This window comes from Cannabis sativa, chromosome 1 (assembly GCF_029168945.1).
Source record: "Cannabis sativa cultivar Pink pepper isolate KNU-18-1 chromosome 1, ASM2916894v1, whole genome shotgun sequence".
In the NCBI taxonomy this organism is placed as follows: Eukaryota; Viridiplantae; Streptophyta; class Magnoliopsida; order Rosales; family Cannabaceae; genus Cannabis; species Cannabis sativa.
Window position 1 is genome coordinate 13,499,637 of NC_083601.1, and position 15,075 is coordinate 13,514,711.

Consider the following 15,075-nt stretch of genomic DNA (forward strand, 5'->3'; position numbering starts at 1 on the left):
GTACCGAACTAGTTTAGAATTTTGAGATGTCGGTTTAGTCGGGGTGGCTAGTAAATGACCAAAATGCCCCTAGGTTATGTTATAGTTTAAGTAGTAATGGAGGGTAAAATAGCATTTTATCAAAGATTGATTTCTTTTGTCTTATTTGATGACCTATGGTATACTAGGCTGAGTATTGAAGATTAATTATTAGTTTTATTTTACTTTTAGTTAGATAATTAGGTTTTTGAACTTTAGAAAAATCAAATATTACATAATATTACTCTCTCTCTCTCTCCTTCCCTTTGAGCCCTAGAAACCAACTGAACCAAAGGAAATTTCTTCACCAAATCAACCATTTTCTAGCTGAATTAGCTAACCCTAGGAGTTGTGCAAGCTTGGAGGTAAGATGTTTATCCTTTCCCTTTAATTTCTAGGGTTTTAGGTTAAGTTTTGTTGGAATCTTTGTGTGGTTTTGGGTCTATGGGGTTCTTTTGGATTCATAGTATGTTTTTAAGTTTAATTAAAGTTTTTTTGAGAGTGAATTGGATGATGCTATGGCTGTTAGGTCTAGAATTGGATGAATTGAGATCAAGAACCCAATTTTCACTCAACTATAGTGAATTTGTTATTTTGAGGTATTATTGAATTTTGAATGCTTGAATATGTTTTTTTTTTTAATGTTATTGATATGTTTTGGAAAGTTTCATTAGGTTTGGAGGAGATTTGGTTGGGTTTTGATGCAAAAATTAGAGTTTTCCATTTCTACAGCAAGAATTGATTAACCAGTTCTACAGGGCACTATGGAACCAGTCAATCGGTTGACTAGCAGGGGAAACCCTAGTTTTCTCTAATCAATTTCATGTTCGGGGTGTTTCTCTAGAACTTAGATTAGGGTGTATTATCAATGTTAGGTTGTTCTAAACTCGTATTGATTGGGGTTTTCTAGTTTTGAGTTTACGGCTAATTTTGAGATTTGGTTAAGTTGTTTACCGAATTTTATTGTCGTGGCATAGGACCCAGGATTGTCGAGCGTTATTCCTCTCAGGTCGGCCCGCACACATGATTTTGGATTGAGGTAAGAAAAGCTAATTCACTACTTAGCATGTCAAATAGGATACGATTATTGTTGTTTATGACCTGATTATAATCGAGGTAAAGATACGGTAATTACCGTCATTTGGAATGAGTTATTACTCACTTTTGGAAATCGTTGATAGGTTTCTTACTTATTGATTACTTATATAAGTAACGATAGTGGCATATGAAGCTCATTGGTAACGAGCAGTAAGGATGCTTTATTAAGCATCAAGGTCAGTTTGTCTTATAAGAAAAATAATTAATTATTTTTACTACATTACGCTTGAATGACTGCTTAGTCTATATGATGCATTGCTATAAGATTATGTTTTATGTGTTAATTATGTTTTATCTACTTTTCTTGCTGAGTCTTTGTGAATCACGGGTGCTTTGTGGTGCAGGTAAGGGCAAGGAAAAACTAGACCAGCCATGAATGAGAGGTCTCCCGGCAATGTACATACCAGCCGCCATGTTTTGGCTCTCAATGGACAGGGTCCTTCTCTGGATGTGTTTTGAAAAAAAAAAATGTAATCCTACTTTGTAATAGTTGTTTTGTTAACAAGGGGATTCCCAAATCTAGTAGTATTTTGAATAAAAAGTTAAGTTTTAATTTAAATAAATTTTACTAAAAATCTCAATTAAACTACACTTTTCTTAAACCATTAGTTTATTATTATAAAATAATTAATAAAAGGACACACGTGGCACCCTTATGGTTCAAGGCGTTATAATATAGTATCAGAGCGACTAAGGATGAGAAAAAACTTTCATTCAAGGATGTTGTAGGAAAATTAGTAAAATTGAATGAACTTATCATGATATGTCGGTGTGCCCATGTGCATGCACAAGACAATTTATAAGTCTCTATATGAAAGTTATTTCTCATCTCAAAATGACCAATGTTTCAATATATTTATACTTTTGACTTTTGGAGCAAGGCCTTATGATAATATTGGAAACCATGAGGATCATAGCAATTGCATTATCACCTATCTTCTCGAGTTTATGCTAGAGAATATATGCACAGCTCGGGTTTCAAAGAATCAGTTTGATGCTGCAATCTGGGTCTCTCTCTCTAGATAAATAAGTTTGTGTATATTTTTTTTTTTTGTTTACCGAGAATTTTGGAAACAAAATATATTGATAAGAACTGAAGAGTAAATAATCAAAAGAGAAAGAGTAAAAAGAGACAAACAGTTTGTGTATTATTTAGTAGTTCTTTAGCTTGTAAATGCTTTCAAGAATACAAAGAATGTATGTTCTCAAGTTTGCCTGATCAAAGTTTTCAAGAGAGTTCAACCCCTAATCCATAGGATTCGAAGGGTATTTATAGTAATTTGAAAATTACATTAGGTTTCTCTTTTCCTTCTATTAGGGATTTTACAATAAATAATACTCTTAGGTTGTCTCATGAAGTCCAGCCCATAAAGAAAACGATCTATTGACTAGGTTGATCAGATTTTAATTGATTTGGTCAACACATTGTGCACTGATTGTAGGCAATCAATCTGTGAATTAATTGCATATAATATTTGTTATAGGAAGTTTTCCCATTTATCTTGATACAATACTCCGTTGTAATTTGGCAGCTGGAATTTCCTTGTTTGTGTGCAAGAATAAAAAGGGAAACCTGAAGGGTCTTCCGGGAACGCACTATCTCGTCCTTCTGGTCTCGTTGTATCGCACATGCTTCCGAGTACAGTTAGCTGAAGGCAGAGGGCTTTGCGAGGGCGAAACTAAGATACGTTTCTGTAAGGACATGTCCAAGTGGGCTCGACCCACTTTACCTTTGCTGAAGATCCCATTGATGAGCCTTGGGTACTGATCTGGGATCCACGTGTCCAATGCCAGAAACACAAATAACACTTTCCTAAGATGCAGCTCCTCTTTTGAACTAACAACTTGGGAGACCAAGTGGGTGGACTAAAGAAGGGTTAGGTAATGGGCCAACCGTTTGCAAGGATTGAAAATCTTACAGAATGAGAAAATGGGGTTGAATTGCCTAAAAGGGAGCTAGAAGAAAGGAGAAATCACCCAAGGCTCAACAGGCAGTAGAAGCATAGAACAAATTTATTTCAAAAAAACGATATACATCTGGGATCATCTACTTTCTCAGCAATTTTTTAATACTGTATTGTCTTTTTTTTTTTTTCATATCCTGCCCTCAGTCACATCATTTGTAAGAATAATTATTCTTTCTGTATGTTATCTTTCAGTTGAATAAATTCTCATATGGGGTGGAGTGCCTTCAGCATTGAGCAATGAGCAACAGATTATGGTATTGTACAATTGTGTAAGTGTTGTTGTCATCTAATAAACAAAATTGAAATCAGTTTGATCACAAATTATTGAAAAAGGTTAAGAAGAATCAAAACAAGAAGAGTCAACTGATAAAACTGGCTCATCCAAAAGGGGATGATGAAATCAAGATAATCTTCATAAAAGGTGCGGCACTCTTTCCAATGATAAAAAAACAAAATAATCTTTGAATGAAAACCTAATATCGTCAGAAGTAAGAACCCAATCAAAGTATCCAAAATCATTCAAATAACTGGAGTTTGGTTTACAAGAAAAGGTCCTAATACCATTTACCATTTATTTTCCCACTTAATAAAAATATGAAACAAAGAAAACCTGAGAGCGGAGGCGCTCATCCAGATGTCAAGCTCTTCCCAGCATCTTCATCACTCTCATTTGCATTAATAAGGTGTACCGTTCAATTCTTTCGGGTAACTCCAAGTCTTGTTCGGAAATCGTCCTCCATAAGCGGAAGGCCATCGCGCAACTTGATCTTTGGCTCCCAACCAAGTAACTCCTTGGCTTTTGTGATGTCTGGCTTCCTCTGGCGAGGGTCATCTGGTGTGTTTTCGACTGATATGATCTCCACATCTGGGTTGATAAGCTGAAAGTAACAAAATCGCAATAGCTTTAGCTTTTCAAATATATGTAGAATGTTTCCTACTGTTTTGAGGTCTTATGCAAATGTTGAAAATGGGGTTCGAAATTAAGATGACTGACCTCCTTAACAGTCTCCGCAAGCTCAAGCATAGTAAACTCACCTACAAAATCAAAATATCAGTAGTGAAAACACAACAAACAAAGCCAATTCGAATTATGTTGTCAAAGATCTTTCTGGAAAACCTGGATTTCCAATGTTAATGGGCCCAGTGTTGTCTCCTTCCATAAGTCTAATAAGGCCATCAACCTTCAACACAAACAAAAGAAAGAAATAAATACAAAATATAAGTAAACAGAAATCACAGCAATGAAAGATTTTGTTATTGTTCACAATTAAACAAAGGATAAATAAAGCTTGCATACCATGTCTGACACATAACAGAAACTACGTGTCTGTGTTCCAGGTGCTTGAACAGTCAATGGCTCACCACTATATACATTGAAAAATATATTAGACAAATTGGATGTGCCCAATAAATAACTATTTGAGAGAGCAGACAATAGAGATATATGTGAAGCATTGGTTAAGAACTAATGAAACGTACCGAACTGCTTGTGCAATGAAATTACTAACAACACGACCATCGTCAATATTCATACGAGGTCCATAGGTGTTAAAAATCCTAGCAATCCTTATCTCTGTCAAGAGCATCATTATTCAGTCAAAATAGAGCCCAACAAACTAATTTAATCACATTATAGCCAACACAAAAAAAGCAAAAATATGTCAGGGATGGAATCAGGGGAATTTCTTACCAATCCCATGCTGTCTGTGATAATCGTACATCAAAGTCTCAGCAACTCGCTTTCCCTCATCATAGCAACTCCTAACTCCTGTTATGCATAAGTGCAAGCACATGAATAAATAGTGACACATTTGGGTCTTATAAATAACGTTTTGCCTTGAAAAGGCTACCAAAACCCAGAAACAATACTCCTTACAAATAAGCAATAACATTCATATTACCAGTTGTAGATTAAATATATCAGATGTAGAGTGAGTACATACCAATTGGGTTGACATTTCCCCAGTAAGTTTCATCCTGAGGATGCATAAGAGGATCTCCGTACACTTCAGAAGTTGATGTAAGCAAAATCCTGTTCAGCATTGTCATATAATTAGTAGAATAATACGTACATATCACCAACTTAAATAAAAATGGAGCATAGATCCCAACCTGGCACCAACACGCTTGGCAAGTCCCAACATATTCAATGTACCGATCACATTTGTCTTTATAGTCTGCCACAGAAAATATGTTAGTTAGATCAGCACTCAGTACCATCAAAACTGACCATGGAAGTCAATGCTTTTAAGAGAAGGATCATGAGATAAAGAGAGAAAACAATGGGATGGGTGTCAGTTAGAGCCAGTTCTGCAAAACATGAAAAGAAAAGACAAAGAACTCTGGGAGACAGATGCATCTCTCCTGTTCTGAAATAGAAATGAAATACAGATATGTGCCACCTTTACAGGGTTGTATTTGTAGAAGATCGGGGAAGCAGGACAAGCAAGATGGTATATTTGATCAACCTCAACCAGCAATGTCTCTGTCACATCTGCACCGGGAAAAGGAAAACAATTAAACAAGTCAAAGAAAAGAGAACATGGTCTCACTGAGGGAAAAAAATGGTTTTACAAGATCACTGCAATAATATAGATAGATAACACAAACTGGGGTAAGAAATTCACAGTGAAAAAATTAGGGAATAAACACACCATGACGGATAAGCTCAAATCTTGGATGACCAATCCATTTCTTCAGATTGTCCTTTGAGCCAGTGAAATAATTATCCGCAACAATCACCTGAGATGCAGAAAACAGGAATCCATTTCAACTGAGAATTCTAGAAGATAATTTACTTCTCAAAGTTCTCTTCTCACTAGAGACAGTGGAAGATATCCTTTGAACCCTCTTAGGTTATGCCAGATTCTCTAAAACACAGAAATATGAATGATGAATACTTCAAATGAACTACTTTCTTGTCTTGTGTTTTATTATTTATATTGGTTTATCAGTACAGGCACTTATGTCATATGCACACCATGCCACCATTAAATAAATCTAATATAATAATGTATCTACCTCATTCTTTTCATTTTCCATCAACCTGTCTACCAAGTGAGAGCCAATAAATCCAGCTCCTCCAGTTACCAAGATTCTCATATTGGCCTGCCATAAAACAAAGTTATGCATTTTAAACATGAATACAGCCTACATTGTTACAGTAAAAAAATGATTCCCGTTGGTCATAGACATAGACCAAAATTTTCTATAATATATTAGATCTGTACATCCAAAATCAAATACAGAAAACCAAGCAATGAAAACAATATTCCATTCAGATCAAGCTACGTATAAACCCATATCACAGACAGTAGCCTGCCTTCAAGAAATTAAACACCGGTTTCATATGATAGCAAATGTAATCAACAATTTTTTTTTTTGCTATTTCACATTTGATCATAGCGGTATTGACTTCAATGATGATGCAAAACCAAGAACGACCAGAGGACCAAGTTTCAAATGTATTCACAAGGGTATCAACAATAGAACACCAACTGTTTGATACATGGTCTAAACAGTTCACTCACAGCAAACATGAAAAATGAAACATGAAACATGACTAGACTGATAATAGATCGAACTGGGGCACAAATGGTAGAAAATCACAAAAAAAAATCATGTGGGAATGTGGGATTGTGGCATACCTGGAAGAACTTGGCATTTCTTAAAGGAGATGGGGATGGAGGTGGTTTTGTCGTCACACTGCCATTGGTATTAGAAGCTTCCTTCGCCATTGCGCAGATCTTGCTCAAATCCTGATGCCCAATTCACAAAAAACCACACAGAAATGAATCACGAGCATAAACAACAGCCAAACTCACGAGACTAATAATTTCCCACCGATTAAAAGAAACCCCAAATCGTCACAATCCATCCAACCACAGCAAAACATACTGACTTCAATGAATAGAGAATCTTTTTTTAAAAAAAAAAATTAAATGAGAGTCAAAGCTCACACTACCTGTCTGGTACTGCAATTCCTTGAGTTGAATATGGGTTTTGAAATTGATACCTAAGAGAGTACAGGCGTAACCTATTTATATATATTTAAATATATGATATGATAACAATGGGCTCAACAAACTGATTTGTTTTGTTTCGATTTCGAAATTAAAAATTAACAAAACGAAAATAATTGACTAACCATACCAACTAGAGAGAGAAAGTCATAATAAATAAACAAGAAAACTTAAAAAACACGTAAAGTACGAAATAATCAACAAGGCTCAACCTCTCGATCATAGGAGCCACGCCTAATCTTTGTCAGATCTCAAATTTGAATATCGCATACTATCTTATTCTCATTCTTGCTCGCAACAATTCAATTCTTAACGTACAACGCCACAAATTTCATTAACATTAAACATAATATGAAAATTGGCTAATTCAGCACATCCTAGTAGTAATAACATCATCATCATCATAAGTCCATATACCTTGAAGAGAAAAAGATGAATGAATTGAAAATCAAACTTCGCTTTGAATTTTACAGTTTACAGAGTTTTCATATGATATTATTAATGGTGTACCAGAATTATTCCAAAATGGTAGTCGCTAGCTTATTGGTGGTGCCTCTCTGTCAGTGTACAATGATTATGGGCTTCCCTCAATGAGTGGCAATAAAATCTCTTATGCTCCTATGTTCTCTTTGGATGCCTAGGTTAATTGTTTAATGGATGACAATAGAAATTGAAATAATTAGTTGATTGTTTCATTTTTTTTAAAAAAAATGAATTCTCATTTTATCATGTTTATCCCGCAGTATAATAGACCCTTATTTGACCAGTTGGTATGGTATCATGACATGTCTCGGTTGTACAATGTCCATACTAGGTACTGGAATAGGGTTCGTTTGGTTGGTCTTGGTCAAGCTTCTAGTCTTGTGGTAACTCCGAACTTTAAAATAATATTTGGGACCCTCAAAATTCCGTCAAAAGTTCAATATTTTGTTTGGAAGGCTGTCCATAATTGGTTACTTGTGTTGTCAAATTTAAGTCATCGAAGTATTAATAACAGATTGTCCCTTTTGTTTGCCAGGGCCGAAAACTGTGTTTTATGGTTTGTAGCATTGTGATCATCTCAAGTATCTTAAAAAGCTACTTAATTTTGTTGATATCCCTCATTACCCTAGTTTAGATTTTTATAAATTTCTTCTCTTTTTTAAAAAAATTGTCATTAGTTGTGTTTGAAAATTTTGGAATGTATGTTTGAAGAATTTGGTTTAGAAGAAATAAGTAGGTATTAGATTAGACTATTCTTAACGACTGTATGGTGTTAGATTGAAGCATTGATTACCTTCACAGGTTTAAAGGGGCTAATAATCATACAGGCACAAGGGGATTCTTCCTTGCGCAAGAGCCTATTCCATCATAGGCCAACAATATCGTGAATCTCGCGGTCCCTTCCGTAAGATTGCAACACCTTATAGTTGCAGAACTTATTGGCGATTTGATCCATCTCCCATAGAGATTAATTGTAAATTTCTTCTAGAATAGCGTCTCTGGCTTGTTCCTCAATTAGTTCTTCCTCCTCGAGACGGATGACGCCTGCCATTGTAGTGACTTAAAAAGAAGAAGCAAACCAAGAAGTTAATATCCACACTAGAAGAATAGCACGGCTACAGAGAGTCCTCCCCTTAAACTGCTTCTAGACCCGTCATCTGAAAGCAAAATCCTCAGAGAACTTTTCCCCAAAATGATCCAATCGGGAACACAAGAATTTGACAAGAAATTCTCAAAGTGTCTCATCCAAAACCATAAGGGTCCTAGAAAAATGATCAAAATCGAGTCATACTCGACAATATCATCCTACACTCAGTTCTTCAACATACATTCCCCACAAAGACAAAGTTTCATAGAGCCTAATATTATCTACCAACAGGACACAAGCTGTAACGCCCTAATGCTAAGGCACGCTATAGTAATTTTTCAATTACAGTGCTATCGTTACTAATCAAAGAATTTTCTCAAAAATCGTATCAAATTAAAACTTTTATATTAAATAATAAACTTTATATATTCATTTACAAGTTCCGGGATCCCGTTTCTAAACTTTTATACAAAATATTCAAAATACAATAGTCAGGTCGCACAGCGATTACAAAATAACAACCCCAAATGTCCCGAGACCGAACACTCCAGGTCGCCCCGCCATGATATGTACAACCTCATCCCAGCTCAGGCTCACTCATGTTCAGCTTTCGCTTTTCCTTTACCTACACATGGAAGCGGAACTGTGAGTCGACAGACTCCATAAGAAAGCAATATAACATATCATATAATACCGACTGGTATTTAGGCACTCATACACCTATTTACAAGGCTTAACAGATGAGTAAGAACGTTCCATACTAGGGTACAGCCACTATACCACATACACTACATACCTCACCGTACGAGTGTTGGTAAGGTTTATTTCGTACCCTGAGTACCACTGAGTGATATACCACACACATCCTGTACTTTCCCGTACTTGTGCTGGTATCACCGTAATGTACTCCTTAACAATATACACTATACCAATGCACTCTGTACCATAACCGTACAAGTGTTGGTAGTGTAACTAACATATAAGCATGCATATACACTTAATATATACATACACTCGCATATTCATATTACACATTATACACAGTTCTTACCTTCTTTCCAAATTCAAGTGAGTCGGACGACTTGAACAGAAAGTCTCGTGCTGGATGGATGCCTTAAATCACTTATTAAAATCGGGTAAATCAAATGTCCAAAACCCTAATTCGGGAAACCCGAATCTACAACTCATGGCTGTTATATTCACTAGGGATTACATTAACCTAGGAAACAGGGAAACACTTAACTAAGGCACTGAAATAGATCAGAATTGAGAAAATGGGTTGTTCGGGGAACCTGCCAAAACCGGTTAATCGATTTTACAGTTACCGGTAAACCGGTTTATACCAGTCTCCCCCAAAAAAATCCAAATCTTGCTCAAAACTTGTCCAATTGCCATCAAACTTTTGAGAGTACCTAAACATGATATAAACAACATATTCCAACAAATAAATCCCAAAAAAACTCACAGAATTCAAACATGCCATTAGAGACCTAAGTTTGAGTTTCAAAGCTCAAACTTGCTCAATACCATCACAACACAGCAAAACTAATATCCAGAACCTAGAATCAACCCAAAATCAGCTTAGACAACAAATTACACAACCTTTAAACCCTAAAAACCCCTAAAACTTAAAATCACCTATCCAAACCAACAACAAAGCTTGAAAAACAAAGAACCATGATCTAGGGATTACCTTAGCTTCAAGAACACTTGATTTCAACTTGAATCCTTGCGGAAAATACAGAATTTAGTAGCTCATCCTCCTTGCTTTTGGCTGGTTCGAAGAGAGAGAGAAGGAAAAGAGAGGTTGTTTTATTTTTTTGGCTTTTTTCTTGATTTTTCTCTAAATGAATTAAGGATTAAATTAATTAATCCTTGTTGAAAAAAGAATGGGCAGGTGTCAAGTTTTTAGGCAGCCACCAAAACCCTCATGTGGTAAATTACCAAAATACCCCTAAACTTATAAGTTGTGCATTTTCAAGACTGGTAAAATGGTCAAAATTTATAACCCCGCTCAACTCCGGTACTCTATTTCCTCCAGCATACATCCCACTAAGAAATAAGGTTCTAGTATCTCAAATCTAGTAACTTTGTAATGTTTCCTCTATTTTCAATGAAAGTTACATATTTTAAAAAATGTATATAAATATATCTATTCTTTTAATTTTTTTATATCACTACTAAGTTTCTTCCTAGTTAAGTTGTATAAAAATAAAAAAACTCAAAAGTTGATAACTTAATTCAATAATTTAGCTTATATGTTCCATATCAGATGATACAAGTCATTTTTTATAATTTTTAATGGAAAAACACACTATTCTCTAAAATTTATAGTATTTTATTTTTTACTCTTTAATTTACTGTTAACATCATTACTATATATTCTTGTAGTCCCTACAGACTAGATAGGGGTGTTCACTAAATATCCGATCAAATCTAATTCGATCCAATCCAATTCAATCCAATTTACAAAATGTGAATATCCGCACTTACGCAGATTAAATTGGATTGAAAAATTTAAAATCCACACTTGTGCAGATTGGATGTTGTTTGATTTCAAAAAGTAACTGATCAAATCCAATCCGCACTTAATTATATATATTTTTAAAAAATTATAATATATAATATTGATAACTCTATGTTATAGAGTTAATTTTTATGCTTTTAAACTAAAGTATTGTGAGGAGAGTAGTGAAAATGTGTTTATTTTGCTTAACTTTAATTAGTTTTAGTGTTATTTTCTATTTAGTAATCTAACCTTTAAGTTTTGTAAATATTGATATTGTTGGGTGTGTTTTTCCAATTAACTGTGCTTATTTTGTTGAAAAATGAAGAATTAAATTGATAGGTAAAAGTAAAAGAAGCAAGGAAGAAAAGGAGCACAAGCTGAAACTGGGCTGATTGCTGAAGCAATGCTAAAGCAATGCTGAAGTGAATTCAGCATCCTGGCAGTGACGTGGAAACACGAATTTCACTTATCCACCTCAGCAACTTCGGTCCAGTCACTCAAATTGCACCAGCCAGTTGACGTGGAAGAAAGGGGTCTAACCCTAGTGGGCCAAAGTGGAAAAGTCTGGGCTTCTATTTTGGGGTATGAAGTTTGTACCCTAAAAACCCAACAACAAAAAGAGAAGGAAAAGGAAGTACACCATCATCATCTTCATCATCCAGTACGTGAGGAGCTACTGCAACTCTTTTGGAGGAGTAAATGTAGCAGAAAGTACACCATAGAAGAAGGAAGAGGGGACCAAGCCTAGTGTTTGAATTTTCTTTTACCCTTTCTTGATAGTCTTCTTTATTTTCCTCTTTTATTGTTGTTTGTACTTAGTATCAAAAACTTCTTGAGATTGTTAATTTGGGCAGCAGCCATGGATGAATTGTTTTTAGCTTGGATTTTAACTTCTTACTTGAATATGAGCTAAACTTTTGAGGCTTGAATGGCTATGAACTTCTAAGTTGGGTATGATTAGATTCTAAGCTTACTTTAGCATTTGTTTGCCTTTGTTCATTCAAGTGAGTTTCATTTTAATTGATTGTTGTTTCTTGGCCATGAATAACAATTTGCTAAGCTAGATCTTGTACCGGAAGGGCTAGATCTAGTAGTTTAACTTGAATGGAGCAAGTGAAAACCTAGATTTAGGCTTTTCTTTGTAAGTGGAATAGGAATATTTCATTTACCTTGCATAACTTACAAAATTAATGTTTGAATAGTGTTCTGCTTGCTGGTTTGATATAGGAATATATTGAGCTCAATGGTAGAATTAAAGTTGTGAGTGTTGGAAAATTCTCACAAGCCTAGAGGAATTTGTTGTTATCTCTGTGCAGAATGCTAAAGTAATGCTGAACCAATGCTGTACTGACTGTAAAAAAAACCTGACTAGAAGGAATTAGTTATTCAAGCTATTTTTACCATATTACAACTTTTATCTTGCAACCAATTTTTTTTTCTTAGCAGCAGTAGTTTAATTCTAACAAGATTAATTCATGTCATTTCTAATTTTGAACCATTACTCAACCATTTGCATATTATTTCTTTTTATTTTAAGTTGTAATTAGTTGGTTTTACAAGATATTTTTGTTTGCAATCCCTGTGGAGACGATCTTACTTATCACTTTATTACTTGTGTGACTGCGTATACTTGCGTATATAATTTTCACAACAAGTTTTTGGCGCCGTTGCCGGGGATTGAAACTAAATATTGTATTATCAACTATTGTGCAATTTATTTTCTGGTTTAAAGTTTTAATCCTATTTGGTGCGCTGAATTTTTTTTTCTTTTTCAGATTTAATCTAGTGCATGAACGAGCAAGAAGAAGACCTTGAACTTGCTCCTATTGACCCCGAAATTGAACGCACTTTCAGACAAAGGAGAAAGGAACAAAAGGCTAAAAAACGCTGCAATATGGCCGATGGGTTTGAAATTGGGGGTGCTCATAATGAAGCCAATCCTATTGCTTTGGCCGATGATAGAGCCCGAGCAATAAGAGAGTATGCAGCCCCTATGTTCAATGAGCTAAATCCGGGTATTGTGAGACCCGAAATCCAAGCACCTCACTTTGAGCTCAAGCCCGTCATGTTTCAAATGCTCCAAACGGTTGGTCAATTTGGTGGGTCGCCAACGGAAGATCCTCACCTCCATATTCGCTCATTTTTGGAGGTGAGTGATTCTTTCAAGCTACGAGGAGTAAGTGAAGAGGCTTTAAGATTGAAGTTGTTCCCATTTTCCTTAAGGGATCGGGCTAGAGCATGGCTTAACACTCTTCCTCCCGATTCGGTGATTAATTGGAATGACTTGGCTGAAAAATTCTTGAGAAAGTACTTTCCTCCAACAAGAAATGCAAAGTTTCGAAGCGAGATCATGTCTTTTCAACAATTGGAAGACGAGACTACTAGTGATGCATGGGAAAGATTCAAGGAGTTGTTAAGGAAGTGCCCACACCATGGTATTCCTCATTGTATTCAACTTGAGACATTTTACAATGGTCTCAATGCGACCTCTAGGATGGTGTTGGATGCTTCCGCTAATGGAGCCATTCTTTCCAAGTCTTACAATGAAGCTTTTGAGATTTTGGAAAGGATAGCTAGCAACAACTATCAATGGTCAACTAATAGAGCTCCTACAAGCCGAAAAGTAGCGGGTGTTCTTGAAGTAGATGCTTTGACCGCTCTAACCGCTCAAATGGCCTCAATGACCAACATTTTGAAGAATATGAATATGGGAGGAAGTGTACAACCAGCCGCTGCCATTCAAAGGGCAGAAATCTCTTGTGTGTATTGTGGTGATGGGCATACTTTTGAAAATTGCCCTTCAAATCCAGCTTCGGTTTGCTATGTGGGTAATCAAAACTTCAACCGCAACAACAATCCATACTCAAACTCCTACAATCCGGCATGGAAGCATCATCCGAACTTTTCATGGGGAGGTCAAGGGGCATGTTCAAGTGGAGCACAACAAGCACAAGGAAAGCAATCATTTCCACCGGGTTTTTCTCAACAACCAAGACCTCAACAACCTCACCAACCTCAAGGCTCTCAAACTAGTTCTTTGGAGAGCTTAATGAGAGATTATATGGCCAAGAATGACGCTGTAATTCAAAGCCAAGCAGCATCTCTTCGGAATCTTGAAGTTCAATTGGGGCAATTATTGGCCAATGATTTGAAGAATAGACCACAAGGCACTTTGCCTAGTGACACCGAAAACCCAAGAAGAGATTGCAAAGAACATTGCAAAGCGGTAACCTTGAGAAGTGGAAAAATAATTGAGTCAAATGTGGCTGCAACCGGCAGTAAAGAGCCCTCTTCAATCCAAAAAGAGGGGGAAATGAAGAAAAAACCAGCAACTTCAGCTGCTGAAATTCCCCCAGTAGTTACAGCATCCAATCAGCATTTTGTTGCAGAAAAGTCTTTGCAAAAGCCACCGCCACCATTTCCTCAACGGTTCAAGAAGCAACAAGATGATGGTCAATTCCGGAGATTCCTTGATGTTCTAAAGCAGCTCCACATCAATATACCATTAGTGGAAGCGTTGGAGCAAATGCCAACTTATGTGAAGTTTTTGAAGGATATTTTGACAAAGAAAAAGAGGCTTGGCGAGTTTGAAACGGTCGCTTTGACGGAGGGATGTAGTGCTATGTTGAAAAGTAAAATTCCACCCAAATTGAAAGATCCGGGCAGCTTTACAATTCCTATTTCTATAGGGGGTCGAGATGTTGGAAGAGCTCTTTGTGACTTGGGAGCTAGTATTAATCTCATGCCTATGTCTATTTTTAGGAAGTTGGGAATTGGAGAAGCAAGGCCAACCACCGTCACTTTGCAATTAGCGGATCGTTCCATGGCTCATCCGGAAGGGAAAATTGAAGATGTGTTGGTACAAGTGGATAAGTTCATTTTTCCGGCCGA

The 15,075-nt window shown here is 36.1% G+C and overlaps 1 protein-coding gene, 1 long non-coding RNA gene and 1 other non-coding gene across 10 annotated transcripts; all 3 read right to left on the reverse strand.

The window, feature by feature from the left end:
* Nucleotides 1-3,447: 3,447 nt before the first annotated feature.
* LOC115705371 (UDP-glucuronic acid decarboxylase 6) lies at nt 3,448-7,871 on the reverse strand. 8 transcript variants are annotated; one of them, XM_030632697.2, is made up of 14 exons: nt 7,616-7,849; nt 7,048-7,098; nt 6,731-6,841; nt 6,105-6,191; nt 5,738-5,825; nt 5,486-5,577; nt 5,196-5,260; nt 5,027-5,115; nt 4,774-4,851; nt 4,563-4,656; nt 4,381-4,447; nt 4,201-4,264; nt 4,078-4,118; nt 3,448-3,961 (listed from the first exon to the last, which is right to left on the reverse strand). In XM_030632697.2, exons 3-14 carry the CDS (start codon nt 6,818-6,820, stop codon nt 3,776-3,778), a joined length of 1,041 nt encoding a protein of 346 aa, XP_030488557.1. In that variant the 5' UTR covers nt 6,821-6,841; nt 7,048-7,098; nt 7,616-7,849; the 3' UTR covers nt 3,448-3,775. The 8 variants fall into 8 exon arrangements, with proteins under 8 accessions (XP_030488557.1, XP_060960351.1, XP_060960370.1 ...); XM_061104368.1 differs by having other exon boundaries at nt 7,048-7,119; nt 7,616-7,794; XM_061104387.1 differs by having other exon boundaries at nt 7,318-7,618.
* Nucleotides 7,872-9,058: 1,187 nt separating this feature from the next.
* LOC133039940 (uncharacterized) lies at nt 9,059-10,854 on the reverse strand. Its single transcript, XR_009688891.1, has 2 exons — nt 10,369-10,854; nt 9,059-9,300 (listed from the first exon to the last, which is right to left on the reverse strand). It is a non-coding gene; the product is annotated as an uncharacterized LOC133039940 (long non-coding RNA).
* A 2,662-nt stretch (nt 10,855-13,516) lies between these two features.
* On the reverse strand, nt 13,517-13,623 carry LOC133033807 (small nucleolar RNA R71). The gene has a single exon (XR_009685870.1). It is a non-coding gene; the product is annotated as a small nucleolar RNA R71 (small nucleolar RNA).
* Between the last annotated feature and the right edge of the window lie 1,452 nt (nt 13,624-15,075).